Source organism: Phacochoerus africanus, chromosome 16 (assembly GCF_016906955.1).
Source record: "Phacochoerus africanus isolate WHEZ1 chromosome 16, ROS_Pafr_v1, whole genome shotgun sequence".
NCBI lineage: Eukaryota > Metazoa > Chordata > Mammalia > Artiodactyla > Suidae > Phacochoerus > Phacochoerus africanus.
In genome coordinates, this window is record NC_062559.1 from 22,873,253 (window position 1) to 22,896,033 (window position 22,781).

The following is a 22,781-nucleotide window of genomic DNA, read 5'->3' on the forward strand; positions in this document are numbered from 1 at the left end:
GTTGCTTTGAATATCATGATCTTTTATCTGCTATACTAAATCTTGAAATTTCTTAAATTAGTCAGGTAAATATTACTGCGTTTGATTCTGGGCTGTTTCTACTAATACCATTACTTTGAAAAATTAAGTAAGAGTAAGTATTAAAGATACTATATCTGATCACTTGTGATAGAACATGATGGAGGATAATGTGAAAAAAAGAATGTATGTATGTATGTATATAACTGGGTTATTTTGCTGTGCATCAGAAATGACCGTCATAAATCAACTTGATAAAAAATTTTTTTTTAAAAAGGTACTGTAGAGTACTTCAGCTTCTTTTCCTGCTTCAGAGTAGCATGCTGTTATTAGTCTTTTATTTCCAGTATCCTTTTTGTAAGCCCACTATTAATGTAGTTTAAGAGTTGAATTTTTCCTTACAGCACTGGATAGTATGTGTTTTAGGCTTTGCAGGACAGGTAGTCTCTGTCACAGGTACTCCTTTCTACCTTGTCACATGAAAACAGCCGTAGGCAATATGGAAATGAATGTGTTGCTGTAAAACTTGTTTTTATAGCAGGCAGCTGGCCCACAAGCCATAGTTTGCCAACCTCTGATCTTGTTCATGCTTATGGTTTTCATCAAGTTTTAAGAAAGATTCAGATGGTAGAACAACTGTGTTTATATTTGCTCCCTCTGAAGTTGCAATTAAAATGACAGTTTAAAAATAGGTGTAACTTTTAATGACAAATAGCACAGAAGAGGAGATCATAGTTAACAAAAGATATCAGCAAGATTTCAGGTGCTGACATTTGGGTGATTGATGCTGATTTAAGCAAGAGTGAATTTTATTTTCATGGGTGTAAACAAGCAACACCATACAAAAAGATCTCCATTCTGTTTGCAGTCAGTCTTCATTCCCATCCCCAGTACTAGTCTGATTTGCTGTCTGTCTCTGTACCTTTCCAGACACTTCATATTAACTCTAGTCTTCTTTCACTTAGCATAATGATCTTGAGGTTCCATTTTGTAGCATGCATAAACAGTCTGTTCCTTTTTATTGCTCAATATCAGTGTACTTTTATAGTTATTCTAAAAATTATTGTTTTGTCTCCCGCACTTTAAACACAAACTCTGTAAAGATAAAGACCATTGCCAGTCTTAGTATAAATCCTTACACATAGGTATACCATCTCTTATCTGTGGTGGCTCAGTACGTAGAGTCAAACATAAGAGAAAAACTCCTCCAGATGTAATTCCAGAATAACATTTATAAACTCGTGGAATAGCTATCTACCTACCTACCTATCTTTCTAATATGTGTGTGTGTGTGTGTGTGTGTACACGGGCACATGTGCACATGTTTTTATTTTAGAACCTATATCTCTGTTATACTGTCTATGCTCTCTTCTCTTTCTTGCCTCCTGTGATCTTTTGCAATGTTATAAAATCATGAGTGGAAATTATGTTACCTTCCCACCAGCATAATAGCATAATAGAGAATGCTGTTACACATGTATTGTATAGAAAGTTTTCTTGTAAACAAATAAGATTATGTCATAATATTGCCTTAATTCAGAGATTTGCCTCCATAGCCTTTAGTGTTTCAGTAATAAACTTTTATATAAATGGAAAACTGTTGCTAAAATACTGAGTGATTTAAACACAACAGTGCAGTAAGAGAAAGGAGGTAAAGCAGCTTTCATGGAGGACTTTTTTGGTGGATTATATAATTTATGCATGCATACTTCTTTGATTAAAGACCTTTCTTAGATGAACTACCAGCTCTCCCTTATAATAAAACTCCAAGGCAATTTACACTTAATCATACTGAGGAAATTAAGTGAATTGCTTAAGATTGCTGAATATGGGGCTTAATTTATCATTTGTTATCTTTTCCAGATTTATATCAAGTTACATGAAGTATTACCTAAGTGTTAAAGTAATTAAATTACCAACAGTTTAAACACAGTCTTGCTGAAAATATTAAAGTCAGTCCTTTATCAAAAGTTTAAATATGCATTTTTAGAGGTTATGTATTATAAAGTAAGAAAGAATACTGATTTATTAAACATCCTTTCTACTTTCCCTACCTTCCCTGCCGATATTAACTACCAAGAACATAGACTGAAATTATCTTTTAGTTTTTTAACTTTATTATTAAAATATGAAGTTGTACGTTGACTGTAGTTTCATGAGTTTATTTTTCCTTCATTTGGGAATGAGTCAAAAATGAGACATAAGTCTGTTCTGCAAGTCCATGATTTTCTTTTCTGTAGAAAGTTTTATTTGTGCCTTATATTAGATTCCAGATATAAGTGATAGGAGGGGGAGGAAGTGGGGTGGATTGGGAGTTTGGGGTTAATAGATACAAACTACTGCCTTTGGAATGGATTAGCAATGAGATTCTGCTGTGTAGCACTGGGAAGTATGTCTAGTCACTTATGATGGAGCATGATAATGTGAGAAAAAAGAATGTGTACATGTATGTATAACTGGGTCACCATGCTGTACAGTAGGAAAAAAAAATTGTGTTGGGGAAATAACTATTAAAAAAATCAAAATAACTAAATAAAAAAAAATCAAAAAAACTAAATAAAACCTGTACTTAATCCTTAAAAAAAAAGAGACATAGAGAAAATAAATATTTTTATTAAAGGATTGTTTATTTATTTATTTGATAGAGCACCACTTCTTTGGAGCAGTTCAATAAAACTTATTCTAGCAGTTTGCCTTGTTAGTATTTGTTAAAATGAGTAGCTTATAATGTTAATTTGTAAAAGAACCTGAAAACTAATATTTCATTTAGATTGCTACTTGCCTTTATTGTTCTTGAGAGCAAATTATTGGACAGATTTTTTTTTTTAATGCTGGTTGTTTCTTGAATCTGAGTTTTTGTTTCCTTCTTTTATAAGTATATACATCCTAAAAATATGTATATAAAATATGTATATAAAATTTTATTTTGAAACTCCTCCTTATTTTATAGATAACCTTAAGAGAGTCTGAGAAAGAATACCCTCATGTTTAGCGATGCTATTCTAGAGTGCTTTCTTTGCAGCAGGTAGATGACAGTTTGAAGAATATTGCTACCGTAAGTCTATCTCGGCGTATAGCTCAGTAACTGAATTGATTGTGTGGGGGCATGCCCGCAAGAAAATACTTAAAGTTATATTTAATATACTAAGAAGTAAATTTCAAATGGAGTATTTTTAAATTCTGTTTTTACAATCCTTGATGTTGATAAAGTAGTTTTTTACTTACTAGTTCTCTGATTAACTATATACACATCTTTGTATCTGTATATATTTAAATGTGAGCCTTTTTTAACAACTCAGAAATATCCATACTAAGAGTAGTGGCATATTTCAAGAATGCTGTTTTAATTTTTTGCGATTTAATGTAGGGAAAACAAAACATGAAGATGAGAAAAAGAATTCCATATTATAACAGTGGTCCAAAATTAAAGCTGTAGAAATGGAGAAATAAAATCTGAGAAATAGTGTCTGTATAGGGGGATTTTATAATTTTTTCAATTTGTCTTTTCAGTGTGCAGTATTTCTTTGAGTGCAATAATTTATGTGCCTTTCCCTCAGTTACTACACCAAGTGTTTATAAAGTATATTGCTGTAATTACTTGAAAAAGGAAAAACAATTTAATTTATTGATATGGTTTTCTAGGCTCTGTTGTGAATACTTTTGAAATGCTTTTTGGTGAGTTGTGTAACACTGAATTATAGTGGGTATGGATATATTAATGTTACTTTTTGAATTTATAAGTTTATTTGAGGGCAGAGTTGTTTTTAAAACAAGAGTCATTCAAGATAATAAGTAAATAAATAAATAAAATAAGGGACATTCTCCTGAAATGTATAACTTCTAAAGAAGTGACTTAAAAAATAGACAGTTTTTAAAGTTTCCTCAAAAACTTCCAGTATTCTGAGAGTTATATGATAACCCTGGCTTCACATTTCCCATTCCCTGAATAAAAAAAAACAAAAAAAATTCTTTTTGGTTAAAAAATGAAAAGGATAGAAAAAATAGGAGTCTGGAATGAAAAAAAGTGAAAATTAATTTATACATTGGAATATTCCTTATTGTTTTATACTTTTAATTCTTTTAGGAATTTGAAATATTTTGCTTTATTTGGAAAACAGTATTAGGACTTCATAGGATTTGTGTCTGTGCTTGGGTATTATTGCTAGTTAAAAAACAGTGAGTCTGATTTTTAGAGTGGAATGATTGACCAGGTACATATTCTCTGCTTTGCAGAAATTGTCGTGATAAGAAGGCTCTCTTTTATGCCAAAAATTTGAAAGATTTATTGTATTTATATGTGGTATGTGTTATGTATAAATTAGATTCAAGCAAAAGATTAATGAGAACATACACCAGCAATAGAATGAGGACTTAGAAATATAAGGGAATTTCTATCAACACTAGAAATAGTTCTGATCATTGAGACATAAACAGAGTGTGTACACTCCGGTCTTTACCACACCTCAACAGCTGTCCATCAGTTTTTAGCAGACTCATCAGACTTCTGATAACTCTTTTCTGTTTTCCAGTATACATGGTACTACTGAAAAACTTCTGTACCACCCACAGTTACGTTCTATAACTGCAAATAAGATTCATGTCAGAGTTATAGATAGGAGAATACTCCAAGTTGAGAAAAGAACAAAGGTCAAAGTTATAGTTTATTGATTTATTTATTATCCTTCATAATATTATCCTTTATAATACTGTCAAACTATTTTCTTTCTTTTTTGGTACTATGGATAAGTTTAACACCTTTTAAATTCTGATATAACTAATTCAGAATTTTTTGAGAATTTAACAGGTCAAAAGATTCTATAAAGATATTCCAGTCAAATAACTAATGAAAATACTATTATACAGGAAGTATTTAATTTAAAAATTATGCGTTTAAGTGAAAACAATTATGAATTATTTTTCTCAGAATTTTATTATAAAATATTTAAATATATTAAATATTTGAAGGAATTATACAATGAACACCCATATAAAATCACCATCATTAGTGGATCCATTAATTGATTTCTTTTGTGATCCACTTCAGAGTAAGTTGAAGATATTCATACATATAATCCCTAAATATTTTAGCACCTGTATCAGTAGCAATAACTAGAATTCATTGTCTATTTACAGTTTTTTATGGGGGAGGGAATATTACATACAATGAAACATACAGGCTTTTTGTTCATGTTGGTCCACTTAAATCTGTCACTTGTAGTGCAAGTTTATGAGCGTTTCTGTCTATCCATAATAGTATAAAACCAAGTGCTTAATACTTTTGGACATTCTAAACAAAAAGGAAAGCCTTGATTATCATTTTATGGCTTAAAATTACTCATTTGTGTAGGAAATAGTAAAAATGCCTATAAACTTTAGTATAAAGAAGATGGAAGCTATATTAGACTTTTCTGATTGTCTTTGGGCCTTTGCTCTAGAGGTTGCCAGTTACTTGCATTATTAAGGACAAGTTATAAGGTTACATACATATTTGACTGGGTTTTATCTCACCTGATTGCTTCAAAGTTTATTTTGGTTAGTTGGTTTTACAGTTAATGTAATTAAATTGGGAAACGGTCTTCAAGATGGCAGCTGCCCCTCTGCATTTTCTGGTGAAGTAAGGATGCCACCCCTTTCCTCCCCTGTAGGAAGGGGTGGAGGAAGTCAGTGTAGCAGTTGGTTCGATATCAGAAAACATTCAAATGGGACTTTACTATTTTGGCTTTTTTTTTTTTTAATCTCTTGTAAGTAACCACAAGGAGGAGATAAGAAGGCAAAAAAGAGGCAAAAAGTCTAGAACAGCGGATTGCCAGGAGATAGGGTAGATAATAGGGAGGCAAAATCTGCTGAAGAGAAAGTCCCAAAACAGCAGTAAACTAATCCTGAAGAGCTGTCTGCCAATTCATCAAGTGAGGCTATAAGCTCTCCACTTTTCTCAGTAGTACTTCTTTTAAAATGACTTTCATATCTAATCTACATAAGCTTTTAGCAAAGCATTTTCAGTGGGAGAAACCCAGTTCTGTGAAACATTCTATGAAAAAATGGGAAATTTTGCATGCTGTATTTGGCTCTTGAGATTCATGATACATTATTAGCACTTTATCACCTCTGAAAAGTTTTAATAAATAAATCTATTTAACTTTATTTTTAACATATTTTTGCTTGAAATTACTCAAACATGGAAGCCTTTTTAATGTACTTTGATTCTTACTGTTTGAAATTCTTGTTCCCTGGAATCAAGTTTAGAGATTATTGACCTAAGTTAAGGTTGGTAGAGCTTCACTTTCAAGCAATTCATTATCCATAATTTTTATTGTGAACTGGGAAGGGATAGGGCCAATTCCTACTTGTTTGCAATTTGATCATGATAGAATTACCCTATAGAGACAAGTTCTCTCGCAATTCTGTCATAATCAAAAAGCCTTTTTGTGTGTGTTTGTGTGTTTTTGGCCACACCTTCAGCATGTCAAAATTCCCCGTTCAGGGACTGAACCCATGCCACAGCAGCAGCATTTTAGATTTTTGAGTAAGTGATCAATGCAATTTTCCACGTTGTAGCTTTTCAGAAACTGTGTTCCAAGTGAAGTTTTTCCTGAGGACCAGATACTCTTGTTAACTGCAAGATATTTCTCTGTGGAAGATTCATAGCACCATATCTAAAAGCAACTAGTTGCGATTCCAGTGGAAATCCAAGTTGAAATTCGTTTGCAGTTCCTTATGTCTATGTTTAACCATTTCATGAACTGACAGTGATCAGTTTGGCACTGTATCCTGGCAGAGTAGCTTCAGGAACTTTGTTAAAACAGATTCTACGGTCATATCTGAGTTCATTAAAAAAGAATGTTATGTTCAATATGTTGCTAGCTATGTACCCCACTTTTGCCTCAGTTTCCTTACCTATTCAATGAGACCAATGGAAGTAGCCACTCACCAGACTCAATATATTTAAAGCACTATTCTAGTGCCTCAGAGGTAGTATATATTATTATGTAAGTATTAGTTCTAGTTCATTTCAAATTGGTATAAAATTTTACCTGGTTTTACCTTCATGGCATCCTAGATATTTTAATATAAAAATATGAGATTCTCTATTCTTTCTTAACATAAAAAATAAAATACCTAATAAGGCTCCTCTATAAAATTAATTAAAATTTAGTCTAACAGTAAAACTTTATTGAGATACAATTGATATATAATATAGTATAAGTTTAAGATGTATAATATGTTTATTTAATACATTTATATATTAAAATGTGGTTACCATTTCAGCATCAGCTAACACTTCACATAATTATCATTTCTTTTTTGTGGTGAGAACAATTAAGAACTAGTCTCTTAGCAACTTTGAAATTTATAATAAAGCATTATTGATTATTTTTTTAAAAAAGGAAAGAAAAGAGGAAGTTCTCTTTATGGCTCTAGTGGGTTAAGAAACCAACCAGTGTCCATGAGGATGCAGGTTCAATCCTCAGCCTCATTCAGTGGGTTAAGGATCCAGCATTGCTGTAAGCTTTGGTGTAGGTCACAGATGTGGCTCAGGTCTGGTATTTCTGTGGTGGTGGCGTAGGCCTGCAGCTGCAGCTCCAATTTGACCCCTAGCCTAGGAATTTCCATATGCCACATGCTTGGCCTTAAAAAAAAAAAGTAAAAGAATGTTATCATTAATTAGCAGTATAGAAATGCTGCTGTTGCTGCTGCTGCCACTACTACCATCACCACTGGTCAGCTCTTATATCTGGCATTTAACCATGTTCTGTGTGCTCTTTTAAGCACTTTCCATCTTATTACTTACTTAATATTAACAATCATATGAGGTGAATGCTATCATTTTCCCCATTTTTTAGATAAGGAAATTGAGGCACAAAGAGGCTAAAGGATTTTCAGTCTACAGTAGGCCTCAGGGAGAATTTTTATAGGTACCACATATTCGCTTTAGGTAATGATATGCATTAATTTAGTAAAGATGGTTGGTCACCTGTTGTGTGTCAAAGATGCTGTGAACTGTGAAGACTTAATACTAAATCTGGAAGCCTATCTGTGTTTTCTGACTGAAGATTATCTGCTTTCCTTCCAGCATTCTTCAGAAGTCTTCTATATACTGTCACTGTTCTGAGAAATATATCCCATGTACACATGTATCATTTGTTATGCAATAATTATTTATATAGTTTATTTAATGACACATTGGGTGTCTTCTCACAGCTAAGTTATTGTTTAAATTAGATGCTTTCTTAAGGAACCTCTTATCTAATTTGACAAATGAACAATGTTCTCCACTCCATCCTTTAAACTGTTCTACTGATGCTTTTGTCATCCTGAGCACTGATGACTAGAATTGGTGACTAGGAATTGATTAGCCCATCTGCCTCTACTTATTTCTGCTCCATCTAGTGGAATTGTATTCTCGTAAGAATTCTGTTCTTACAATTACTTTTCCAAATCTTTTTGTGCTCCTTTTACTTGTTACTCTAAGTAATTTCATTAAATCCTCTATAAACAGATGAGTATAAATGTGAAAAGACTGGTGTCTTTGAAAACAAGTTGAATGCTTTGGAAAAATAATAAATAGGTGGTGGACTGGATTTGGGCTGTGGGCCGTAGTTTACCAACTCCTGATTTATAATACTGTGCTCTCCTTTTTCTTCTTACCACTCACAATTCATTTAACTCCTCTTTAAATAGCCTCACACTTAGATACACATCTTCTTTTATTGCCTTTATCTTTTCACTAGGAATTACCTCTTGTTCAAATACCTCAGGAGACACTCGTTTTTGTCTCCTTTTCTTCTTTTCCTTCAGCTTATGAGTCAAAAAATAATTATTCCAAAGAATATAAAAATACATATACACATAAGAATGAATTAATTGTAGATTCTTTCTGTGATAATGTTTGTGGGTTCTGTTTCTGTAATAAATTCATAGGTGAAGCTTCATTATAATGATACACTAATTCTTCAGTAATGAACTCTCCCTTAATATATTTCAAGACAAATGTATGAAATAGTAAATAATATAGTTGATATAGTTTTCCTACTTAGAAAAACTTTCAAGCCTCCATCATAGTTTTGAGCATAATATTTTACTTTCTTTGAGATTATTATGTTTTTAAGAAACATGCAACTTGGAGACAGTGCAGTGTTCTGGTTAAATGTAGAAACAAGAATCAGATACACTGAGTTACATATGACTTATAAGACATTCACACTTGGGTCATAACCTAGACTTTTTAGGAAACTAAGTTCTCTTGTTTGTAAACTGCTGCATCCAACTACCTAAGAGTTCAGGGATATGATGCATATAAATTGCTTAGCACATTACCTGGCATAGAGTAAATCCTCAGTAATTGCTGACCACTAAATAATGAAATTTCCCCCACATTATAGGCCTGGAAATAAGATACCTTGCTTAACATAAGTACTATATTTTTGTGTTTTGTTTTTTTTTCTTAGAAGTAAAGTACATTATTCCATTTCTATAAATTAATTTGGAATGTTGACATTTTATTTTGCACATTATTAATTACTATTTGATAACACCAAACTATATTTAGAACTATAAATATCTTTTACCAAAATCTAATATCCTTTAACATTAAGCATAATTTCAGACTCTGGTAAAACTTCAGTCATGGTTTAAAATTTAAAGTCTCTTATGTGTGGAACTACAATGTTGAGTATGAAATTTATAAAATCTTTTGTTTTTACCACTTTTCTAAAATTTGAATGCTTAATGTGCTGTTGACCAAAGATCCAAAGACATCTTAAGGTTGGCTGTTTATCCAGTGCCACGCTTAAATGTCAGTTTCCAGTTATTCTCGAAAATGTCATCTAGATCATTAATTCTGCCTTTATTGTGATGGAACCATTACGTATACAGAGAGTATAAACTTTGTACACTAGCAAATGTTGGCATGTAAAATAACACACAAGCTGAGATTACAGCATTAGTTTTTAAGGCTGTAAATCAATATAAGGAAAATGTAAACTTCATCGGAGAAGGTGTTCGTGTTCATTTAATATTCTTCCTGCACTATAGGTATACCTAATACTAAGTAAAATTTATTTACTCAATAAATTTTAGGCTAATTTATGTAAATGTTTTTAAAAAATTGGATTGGACAACAGTAAAGCAGAGACTAAGTAGAGTTCCTTGCTGCTAAAATACAGAATAATAACCATCAGTGAGATATTCAGCATTCTAGGGTGGTGGAGGTAATTTCTAAGGAGATTAAAATTCTAGAGGGATTTATTCAGTCTATACAAGCTTGGTGATTCACCTATAGCTTCTCTATGGCGATTCTTCTGTTGCATACCATTCACTCTGCTCCCACCACTATTAATATCTTCACTGAATTAAGTCTCATATGCCTGAAAATTCTCAATATTTCATCACTCTGTGTATGTATGCAGGGTAGATTTTTTGGCTTTCAAGAAATTTCTTGCTCTGTGGAAAGGTTCTCTTTTTTCTTTCTTTGTTAATAAAATCTTATTTTATAAAAGGTTTTGAACACCAGTCGCTGAAAGTCACAGGTGGTACTTTGAAAAGAGAAAATGCAAGCCAAGAGGAAGAAGGTATACTAGGAACAGGGACTTAGCATATGACAGTTCAGATATAAAGTGCACAAGTATATGCAGTCTAAGGAGATGCCATTTTCATTCACATAGAGTCACTTAGATTAAAACACAGCTGGGGGCAGGAGGCTCCTCTACATCAATCTCCACCAGCACATAGAGCCACTCCTCTTACCCACTTAGAATTCTGAACACGCACATACACACCCTGGCACACACACCTGTTGTGTTTTTCTTTGTGCAGTCCCCTGAGGTTGCTTCTCTTGGCATACCCTGGGTTCCTCTCCCTGCTCCACTCATTTTTGCTCTGTCTTTTGTTAGATTGTAGACATTTGTTTCCTTTGCTTTGTATGTAAGAAGTTTGTTTTTCCAGCTTGATCTTTTTTAAATGGGAAATCTGATAGAGATAAATAGGGCACAATGATTGGATTATTGAAAATGGGCAGAAAGAGAGCCATCTATCAGGCTCTAGACCCACATGTGATAATGCAGAGAGGTTTATTCTGGATGCTAACACTCAAATCAAAAGGCTTAACATTTCCTGGTCTATCAGTGAAACTCCCTTGAAAAACAGCCTGTGTTCTGGGAAGGGCTGCCTGTAAAGACTAAGATACCCTGTCTGCCTACCTGTAGTCAGTTTCAGGGAGAGTGGAGGTTAGGATAGGTGGTCAGTGAAACAGTTGTGTGTGTAAACTTTTCATTAGCCCTGATTTGGGCTCTATTTTTCGTTCCCACCCTTAATGTAAATGGCTCTGTCTTTGCTGTAGCCACTTTATAGTATCTTCTGATAAGCTTCCTCTTAAACATTTACTTTCCCAACTTCCTGAAATCTGTTGATATCTTCTCCCTCTTTCCTTCATTCCCTTCTCCTCTCTGGGTTTATCCTTTTCTATCTCTGTGCTGTCATTCATACTACAGTACTGGGAAGGAAAGAAAACACGTTTTCTCACAGTTTCGGAAACGTGTATATTAAAAGGCAGCATCTGTTACAGTTTTTGCTGCTATCAGTGTTTGAAATTACTGCTTTCATGGCAACCTATCAATTTTTTTTTGGCCTACTTGTATAAAATGCCCCTCCTAATGTGTAACCTTTTGTAGATAATTAGCAAACCATCGTTTTCCCTTTTGAGTTTTCTATGAATTGTTTGTTCATTTGAATTTCACATTTACTGTAAAGTCTTGGGGTTTATAACCAGTTTTCCTAGTATCTTTATGAAGTATATTGACTGTTCATCACATTTGCTGCAAATATCTTTGGTCTTTTGTTTTCACTCCAAAGTTAATTATGTTTGCTTTATAAATTATATTATTGAATTGTTTATCTGCTTCATGGTTTCAAAACTTTGAGGTAATAAAAAGTTATATCTTCAGACAATTTATATTAAGTAGGGTTTTTATTTTTATTCTACTAAACTTTATAAAATTACTTTTCTTGGAACACTTGGAAATTTGGCAGTGCATTTTGAGAGACAAGAAAATTTCATGTGATTTGATCTTTTTCTTAGAAGGCAATTACAAGGAGAAATAAAGATTGGTGTTTTGAACTCAGCATTTTTCTTATTTTGTCGAACGTTTTAAAATGCAAAAAGTCAGGTAAAATATTTTTGTGTTTTCCAGATTATTGCTCGGTTGTAACAATTGTGGACCAGACAAATGTAAAGTTAACCTGCCTGTTCTTCAGTGGAAATTATGAAGCCCTTCCAGTAATTTATAAAAATGGAGATATTGTTCGCTTTCACAGGCTGAAGGTATAAATTATACTGTCTAGAACTTCTGTTTGTTTGAACAGAACTCCATATTGTTCACTAAAACTAGTTAGCACTAATTATGTGGTTGCCTTGTTAGAACATAACATCAGGCATTTAAAGAGATAAGAAGAAATGTAAATCAAGCTTCAAATGATTTCTGTTAGGAAACCTCTTCATTTGAACCAATTACCTGACCTCCTTCCACAGAAATGTGATGGATACCATCATTCAGACTAGTTGCATCCTGTAAAAAAAAAGTTTAATAAGAAAGTAGAGCTATTAGATAGTATGTGTTTTTTTTTAAACCAGCTAATCAATATGTTAATAGTTTTAGAACTCTTTGTCTACTCCAGTTTATGAAGCTTGTCCCTACATTTTATTTGAAGTCTTTTATTATTTTCCTGTTGTATTAGATCTTTAATTTTCTTTTTTATAATATCCTTGACACATTTTGAAATTGAAGCTGTGCTGCCTTATGAAAATAGAAAGTGTACCCTCTTTTTCAATTCTAGAGGAGTTTGTGCAAGATTACTGGGGTTTTCTTACTTAAATGCTTGGAATAATACACTGATAAAGCTATCTGAGCCTGGTGATTTTTTTAATTGATGTGTTATTAATTAGTTAACATTTCTTTATGAGGAATGAGATTATTCAGATTTTCTATTTTTTGTATCAGTTTTGATATATTTAATTTTTAGAAAAGTTTGTCTTTCTCATCCAGATTGTCAGATTACTGATATAAAGTTGGTCATAATGTTATTTATTTTTTAGGTGTTTATAGGATTTGTAATGATCAATCCATTTTTGCAGGCTTGATGTTATAACTTCTCTTATAATTTCTTCTCTTTTTTCCAGATCAGTCTTTCTAGCTTTATCATATTTACTAATCTCTTCAAAGAACCAGTTTTTAATTTTGACTTACTCTACTATATGTTTCTGTTTCTCTTACCTTGTTTAAGTTTTCCTTCTACTTTCCTTGGGTTTCAGAAAATATTCTTTGTGTAATGTCTTGGGATAGAAGTCTAAATTTCTCATTTTTAACATTTCTTCTTTTGTAATATATTCATTTATGCCTATAAAATTGTCTACTACTTTAGTTATATCCAACAAGTTTTAACACATCACAACTTAGGTATCCTTCAGTTCGGTATATTTTCTAATTTCCAATGAACTTATAAATATATTTATTAATATCAGACAGTAGTATGGGAAACTAAAAAGGGCATTTCACAAGTTCTAAAGGGTTGCTTTATAAAGACAATTTAACAATCATAAATGCATGTGCATCTAATAACTGAGCCACAAAATTCAACATCTTGAAGGCATTATCTCAGCTCTCTCAGCTAGACTGATGAAACCTTAGCCTCAGCTGCATTCTATTCACTTCAGACTCTATATTTTAAGTATTCTAGTTTTCCCTATAACATTCATAAGTAACTGTTACGTATTATCTTGTTTCCTTTTATAAATTTTACCTTAATAAACTAATAAAGGAGTTCCCTGGTGGCTTGATGGGTTAAGAATCTGGCAGTGTCACTGCTTGTGTCACTGCTGTGGCGTGGGTTTGATTCCCGTCCTGAGAACTTTTGCATGCTGTGGGTGCAGCCTAAAAAAAAAAAAAAACCTGATAAGTATTTTGTTAGCAAAAGTTCAAGCTTGATAATATTAGGTAGTCTACCACCCAGCTCTTAAAAAATAATAAGTTTTGGGTAGTGTTTTACAGTTATCATGGTGCCTGTGCATATTAATATAGCCCAGTAGATTTTGTAATTTAGTTTGCTAATTAAACAGAATATGTAAACAGTTATGTCCTCTATTGACTATGTAGGCAAGATTTTATACTCTCTCAAGTGTCTCTACTTCCTAGGCTCTAGATCAGTAACCTGTTTTGTTTGTTTCTGTTTTGTTTTCTGTTTGCCCACTCTCTTAGATCCAGGTATATAAAAAGGAGACTCAAGGTATCACCAGCTCTGGTTTTGCATCTTTGACATTCGAGGGAACTTTAGGAGCTCCTATTATACCTCGTACTTCAAGCAAGTGTTTTAACTTCACCACCGAGGACCACAAAATGGTGGAAGCCTTACGTGTTTGGGCATCTACTCACATTTCACCTTCCTCAACGTTAGTGAAATTGTGTGATGTTCAGCCAATGCAGTATTTTGACCTGACTTGTCAGCTCTTGGGCAAAGCAGAAGTGGATGGAGCATCGTATCTTCTAAAGGTAGATATTTTAAAATACCTAAAATGGTAAGTTGGAATGACCTATATATCTATAAAAAGCTTATATTTCAGCATTTTGATGGAATAAACATGCATACTGTGTATTAAGAACTTAAAACCTGACCATTTTTAATGATCCTGTATTTTTATGCAACTTTTGAACTTTCCTTCTTTATTCCACACTTCCAGAGAAAAGCAGTATTACCTGATCTATGTTTTAAACATAGTATAGTTTATTCTGTATTTATGTAATTCTTGTTTTAGTACTAATAAAATATATCTATTTTTTTTTTTATTTTCGCACTGTACAGCAAGGGGGTCAGGTTATCCTTACATGTATACATTACAATTGCATTTTTTTCCCCAGCCTTTCTTCTGTTGCAACATGAGTATCTAGACAAAGTTCTCAATGCTATTCAGAAGGATCTCCTTGTAAATCTATTCTAAGTTGCGTCTGATAAGCCCAAGCTCCCGATCCCTCCCACTCCCTCCCCCTCCCATCAGGCAGCCACAAGTCTCTTCTCCAAGTCCATGATTTTCTTTTCTAAGGAGATGTTCCTTTGTGCTGGATATTAGATTCCAGTTATAAGTGATATCATATGGTATTTGTCTTTGTCTTTCTGGCTCATTTCACTCAGTATGAGATTCTCTAGCTCCATCCATGTTGCTGCAAATGGCATTATGTCATTCTTTTTTATGGCTGAGTAGTATTCCATTGTGTATATATACCACATCTTCCGAATCCAATCATCTGTCCATGGACATTTGGGTTGTTTCCATGTCCTGGCTATTGTGAATAGTGCTGCAATGAACATGTGGGTGCACGTGTCTCTTTTAAGTAGAGTTTTGTCCGGATAGATCCCCAAGAGTGGGATTGCGGGGTCATATGGAAGTTCTATGTATGGATTTCTAAGGTATCTCCAAACTGTTCTCCATAGTGGCTGTACCAGTTTCCATTCCCACCAACAGTGCAGGAGGGTTCCCTTTTCTCCACAGCCCCTCCAGCACTTGTTATTTGTGGATTTCTTAATGATGGCCATTCTGACTGGCGTGAGGTGATATCTCATGGTAGTTTTGATTTGCATTTCTCTTATAACCAGCGATGTTGAGCATTTTTTCATGTGTTTGTTGGCCATCTGTATATCTTCTTTGGAGAAATGTCTATTCAGGTCTTTTGCCCATTTTTCCATTGATTGATTGATTGGCTTTTTTGCTGCTGGGTTGTATAAGTTGTTTGTATATTCTAGAGATTAAGCCCTTGTCGGTTGCATCATTTGAAACTATTTTCTCCCATTCTGTAAGTTGTCTTTTTGTTTTCTTTTGGGTTTCCTTTGCTGTGCAAAAGCTTTTCAGTTTGATGAGGTCCCATGGGTTTATTTTTGCTCTAATTTCGATTGCTTTGGGAGACTGACCTGAGAAAATATTCATGATGTTGATGTCAGAGAGTGTTTTGCCTATGTTTTCTTCTAGGAGTTTGATGGTGTCCTGTCGTCTATTTAAGTCTTTCAGCCATTTGGAGTTTATTTTTGTGCATGGTGTGAGGGTGTGTTCTAGTTTCATTGCTTTGCATGCAGCTGTCCAGGTTTCCCAGCAATGCTTGCTGAATAGCCTTTCTTTTTCCCATTTTATGTTCTTGCCTCCCTTGTCAAAGATGAATTGACCCTAGGTGTCAGGGTTTATTTCCGGGTTCTCTCTTCTGTTCCATTGGTGTGTCTGTCTGTTTTGATACCAGTACCACACTGTTTTGATGACGGTGGCTTTGTAGTATTTCTTGAAGTCTGGGAGAGTGATGCCTCCTGCTTGGTTTTTGTTTCTCAGGATTGCTTTGGCGATTCTGGGTCTTTTGTGGGTCCATATAAATGTTTGGATTGTTTGTTCTAGTTCTGTGAAAACTGTCCTGGGTAATTTGATAGGGATTGCATTGAATCTGTAGATTGCTTTGGGTAGTATGGCCATTTTTACAGTATTGATTTTCCCAATCCGGGAACATGGAATATCTTTCCATTTCTTTACATCTTCTTTGATTTCTTTGATTAAATTTTTATAGTTCTCGGCATATAGGTCCTTTACCTCCTTGGTCAGGTGTATTCCGAGGTATTTGATTTTGTGAGGTGCAATTTTAAAAGGTATCGTATTTTTGTATATGTCTGTTTTTAAGTTGCAGTTCTGAATATGTATATTTATGTTTCCCTGTCAAGATATATTCTTCCTTTTCATTCATTTGCTTTTTTGGGCCCATTGATGTTGGATTCTCTTCCCATGTCATTTCACTGCCTATTTCATGGGTTGATCATGGATTTTTGAAGAATTTATTGTTCTGGTGTATTTTGTTTTGTTTTTAAATCCATAGGAGAAAAAATGTAACATTAGACCCCTCTAATCTTTGTTTACACTTATCCAAATTTACTTATGAATAGCTTCTGGAGAATATAGTTGTCTGATACTATCTTCACCTTCCCAGCCTCGGCAGGATGCATTTAAACAAACACTGCTTCAGCCCTGCTCCTCTGGTTGTATCTTTAGCTTCTGACTCTTTGGAATGATAAAACAGGAAATAGAATACAGTGACATTTAGACAAATATTGGGGTTTAGTATTATTGCCAGTTATACTTTGCCCATATTAAGGAATAGCAAAGATAGAAATCATTGAATAAAATATAAAGTTTTTGAAGTTGAAAATAGCCCATTTATATACACATAAAGTACTCTGAAAAAGTAAAGGCATGTATTAAAAAAGAGAAACAAGTCAAGTAAGACAAAGCTGAAGCTAAAGCAACATAAAATCATCCAAACAAAATGAGAAGGAATCTTAGGTCAGCTAGTCATACTTGATGCCCAAAGTGACCTACTTAACAATGAGCCTTTGCTAATCACTGAACACAGAGAAGTCGCCGTCTTTTGGCTGCTGTATTGTTACTAAATTCTTAAATTCAGAGATCAAACCTGCCACCTTTTGCTGGCATAGCTGAATCTATATTTTCTCTCTAAAGCAAGAACAAGTACCTGGGCCCCTTTTTCATAGATAGCCTTTTCAGATGAGTAAAAATAGCTTTCATGTAAATGTTATTTTAAAACGTAGCATTCAAATGTGAATGTAAGAAATTACATTAATAAGACTGTCTTGAAGACAGTTTAAAAGAAATCTCAAAAGTCTTCCTATACTCTTTGAACATTTCTGTTTTCATAAATTTATTTTATAGTAATAAGTTAAAATGTGGAAAAATGCCTTTAAAGGACTATTTATCCTTATATTTCTTACATTAACAAAAATCAGAAAAAATCAGATACTAACAATAGAGAATTTTGTGAGTTATTTATGTATTACGGAATATTCTGTGACAGATGACATTAAATACATATATTTATTGAGACGGATATTCACAAAGTTCAGTGATTAATGATTAATACAGCTTCATTTATATACTAAAAATGTATTATATACATAGCAAAAAATATGTTGAGAGGAATATATAGCAATATTTTACTCAATTTATCTACAGGAAGTCAAACTTTGAGTGATCTTTTTTTCTGAAATTGATTTTTCTATCCCAAACCAAAAATAATTTTTTAAATTTTGTTTTAAAAACAAAAAGAGCCAGACCTTATTCCAAATGAGGTCTGATCAGCAAGGAATATCATACAATTATTTCCCATCTCAACTTAGATATGACACTAATACTGGTTCCTTTATTAGTAACTATAGTACATTCATTTAAATTATTCTAGTAGACATGTTACATCAGTAGCTTGCATTAAAATCATGATTTAATATCTCTCTAGACCTACTAACATTAATCCACAGTTTTCCCTATTCTTTTTACACAGAATAGAGAAAACTTAGACTTCTGAAAATTAAACTCTTAAGTTGGATTTCCTTTAAGTACTTATACTTTTTGAATATTCATAGCTTTAGTGTTTTGTTTGTTATTTGTTAGAAGTCGTTGGTAGCCAGAGTTGGTAGATAGTTTATGTATCTAATCTATAATCTGGTTTGGAAATTTAAAAAAACAAACAAACAAAAAACACATAAACCAGAAAATTATGTTAAAAGCAGTCTTCTGATTTTACAGCTTAATTTTCTGTATGAAAAAAAGCAGAATGCTTCTAATCTAAGACTGAATCTCATAAATTATCCAGTTAATGCTAAAGAAATAAATCACTATTATCCTGATTTTTTAAATCATCCTAATTGTACTATGCATAGTTATATACAGAAGACCCTATTTTAATACATGGGAGTTTCTGTCAAGACATTTTTGGTTCATACCCCCTCCAAGACCTTGAGAAAAACCCTTCCTTGCCTTTCACTAGCTTCTGGTGGTTGTTGGCAATCCTTGGCATTCTTTGGCTTCACTTCAATCACTATCTCTTGTTGTCAAATGGCCTTTTTCTCTTTGTGTCTTGAAGTCCAGATTTTCCTTTTCTTGCAAGGATACTAGTCACTGGACTGAAGGCCCATCTTAATCCACCGTGACCTTATCTTCAGAGACACTATTTCCAATTCACACTCACAAGCCCCAGGTAGACATGAATTGAGTGGGGGGCGCTACCTCAACCATTTTATTGTTGTTTTTTAATCATATGGAAGTATGGCATAGTTTACTTTAACCTGCATTCTGTTGTTGCATTTAGTAGGTTGACTTAAAGATTTATCATTTTACATATGTGCTCATAGAGCTGTTAAGATAAATTGCTAGAAATAGAGTTGATGAGTCAATAGTACGTGCATTTGAAATTTTGATAGCTTTTACTAGATTACCCTCCACAGAGTTTAATGCTCTTTTAGCAAACTCCTAGGCATGTATGAAAATACTTGTTTCCTAATAGTAAGGTATTTAAGGATTGTTATGTATAGTTAATGGTTTTTATTAAATAGAAAAAAATTAAAATTGTTAAGTTTGAAGGTTTGGAAAACAAAGTTTCGTTATTCTGATTTTTAAAAAGACAAAGAAAAGAATTTTTAAATTGGGAATGATATAAAGATACATTTACATAAATGGGATGTGTGTGTGTATATATATATAATCCAGCACAGTTTATTTTTAAAAATCAGAATGGTTTGATTTCAGGAAAATTATATTTATGTTCATGAATGGTAAAAATATTTACGAAAATGTTTAGCAAAATAAAATTAAAAGTATACCTCCTTAACATAGTGACAGTTTCTGTTGAAGGTAAACAAACAAAATGTCTAGTGTTGGGATTCTGGAGTCAATAATGACAGCTGTATGATGTTCAGGAAATTCACTAAGAAAAAGAAATAAGAGATTTAACTCTTCTTAAGAAATGGCCAGTACTGGAGTTCCTGTCATGATGCAGTGGTAACGAATCCGACTAGGAACCATGAGGTTGCGTGTTCGGTCCCTGGCCTTGCTCAGTGGGTTAAGAATCCGGTGTTGCCATGAGCTGTGGGGTAGGTCACAGATGTGGCTCGGGTCCTGTGTTGCTGTGGCTCTGGTATAGGCCAGCGGCTGCAGCTCTGATTGGACCCCTCGCCTGGGAACCTCCATATGCCTCGGGAGCAGCCCTAGACAAGGCAAAAAAGACCAAAAAAAAAAAAAAAAAAGAAGGTCAGTACTGACAGCATTACAAAAGCCCCAACAGTTAACTGAATAGCTAATTGGATTTTTAAAATTTTTCTGTGAGGTAACCAGTTTAAAATATTAGTTAAATATGACTTTCCTACACCTCTGAACTAAATAGAACATGTAATTGAACAAAAGATCTTTGAAAGTCTTAATGACTATAAAGCAAGAGTTCATGAAGGAAGTATCTGAACTTCTGTGAAGAAAACTACAAAACTTTACTGAGGAGCATAAAAAAAAACTTGAATAATTAAAAAAAGTTTATTCTTTCCTAAAATGTTTTTAAATAAAATGCAGTTTTAATTAAAGCTATATTATTTTCTAAATTGACTGTAATTCTAAACTTTTTTAGAAACATTAAATGATTAAGAACAAAGCCAGAAAGGCTTGAGAAAGAAAACTAAATGGAACCTCCATATCAGATATTAAAATATTATGAAATTAGATAATACTGATCAATGGAAAAGATTAGGAATGTCAAAAATAGTCTTATTATATATAATAATTAAATATACTGTAAAATAATATCATATTTCAGATTGGCAAAGAAAGATTGTTAAATGGTTATTGTTATCTATTTGGAAAAAAATAATTAGATCTGCATATAATCAAACTCCTAACAGATTGAGTTTTGATACAAAATTACAAAAGTTCCAGAATTTCAAAACAAAGTCTGACTTACACTCTACTCTCTCAACTCCTGCTCCAAAAGACTCATGGATTGGTCTGGTAGAGTCATTTTATTTTATTTACTTTTGGCTATATCCTCTGCATGTGGAAGTTCCTGGGCCAGGACCCAAACCCACACCACGGCAGTGATCCAAGCCACAGCAGTGAGAACGACAGACCCTTAACAGGCTAGGCTCCTTGTAAAGTCATTTTAGAGTCTCAAAACTAGTGTATACAAAATGAAAGACCAAATTCCAAGTGAAGAAAAATGCATATGACATACTGTTACTACTCCCAAAGTGATTGTCTGATTCTTTGAATAATTTAGGAAACCGAGTGAGTGACACAAACTCATGATTGTTTATTTAAAACTTAGCACTGTCACCAACATTATTCAGTACTTCCCCTGTAATCTGACACTAGCAGACATTTTTTTTTTTTCAAGTGTCCAGTGGCCATCTGTATGTCTTCTTTAGAGAAATGTCTGTTTAGGTCTTCTACCCATTTTTGACTGGGTTGTTTGGAAAACACCACATTTATAGTGTAGCACAGCCTGGACCTCCTCTCTTCCAACCTTAGCACAGCACAGGCTAATTACTATCTTAAAGATGAAATACTGTGAAGACACTGAAAATCCTATTTTAGAAGAATATTTAAATTGATCAAAAAAGTGTCCAATAATAAACTAAGAAATGAAAAGTAGAACATAGTGCCAGTTTAGTAAAAAGAACAAAAGATATAAATATACAGAAGAAAAAGATAAAAGTAAATTCAATATGTTAATATTTTTTCTAAGCTTGCTCATAGAAGTTTGACTATTTTTCCTTATATTTTATTCATTTCCTATGTGTACATGGTCCTTTTACAGTCAAGAATGAATATACATCATATTTAAAGTTTAGAAGATATTTGGGGGAGTACATTTATTGCTGTTAAATTATATTACCAGTAAATTAAGCTTCTTTAGCATCCGCAGTTTTACAAAAAAATCATAAACTTTGCTTCCCTCTTATGCAGGTATGGGATGGCACCAAGACTCCGTTCCCATCTTGGAGAGTCTTAATACAAGACCTTGTTTTTGAAGGTGATTTAAACCACATCCATCGGCTGCAAAATCTGACAATAGACATTTTAGTCTATGATAACCATGTTCAAGTGGCCAAATCTCTGAAGGTGATGTTGAGTGGCAAGCGTGTTTGCTCTTTTGTATTTTTATACATTTTAGGATAAATCATGTGTTAGATGATATTTGAAGTCTAGAAATTAACTCCAAATTTTAATTTTTCTTTTGATTTGTGAAATGTGTATTTGAAATATATAATTAGAAGATATATTAAATTATAATGTTATTTTTTCTTATGATTTTTAAAATTTGTATTTGAAATACATTATTAGAAGATATATTAAATTATAATGCTTGAACATTTTTTAAATCAAAGAGTGTTTCCTGAATATCTTAAAGCTGTGCCCAATTTCACTATGGAAGTAAGAAGGAAAAATTTATTCTTCAAGATATACTGCTTTAAAATGACAAAAGATGTGGAGTTCCATGATGGCATTGTCACTGTTGTGGCCGGGATTTAATCCCTGACCTCAGAACTTACACATTCCATGGGTGTGACCAAATAAATAAATACGTAAAGTGACAAAGGATGTATAAAATACTTGTAAACCTAAATGATAAGCTTTGTTAATTGGGTTGATAAAATCCAGTCTATAACTTTGTACTCATTAGTTTCAAAAATTGTTAATCCAAGTCTAAAATATAAATTGTGTGTGTCTTTGTGTACCATACAGTTTATTAGAATATGCTCACTATTTTTGATATATAGTTTTCTAGGTAAAAGTACACTGTTTAGTTATGGCACTTCTTGCTTATTAATAACATCTTAAGGAATGTTTTTCTTCGTTTTACTCTATCTTATTAAATATATATGCTGGAGTTCCTGTCGTGGCGCAGTGGTTAACGAAT

General features: G+C 33.0%; 1 protein-coding gene across 1 annotated transcript in view; it reads left to right on the plus strand.

Annotated features, from left to right (window-relative positions):
• Positions 1–22,781, plus strand: part of POT1 (protection of telomeres 1) — a 97,716-nt gene that overhangs the window by 37,410 nt on the left and 37,525 nt on the right. The window contains exons 8-10 of the mRNA XM_047763242.1: positions 12,204–12,334; positions 14,265–14,555; positions 21,827–21,982. Of these exons, the coding sequence (XP_047619198.1) occupies positions 12,204–12,334; positions 14,265–14,555; positions 21,827–21,982 (578 nt within the window). The remainder of the gene's footprint in view (positions 1–12,203; positions 12,335–14,264; positions 14,556–21,826; positions 21,983–22,781) is intronic.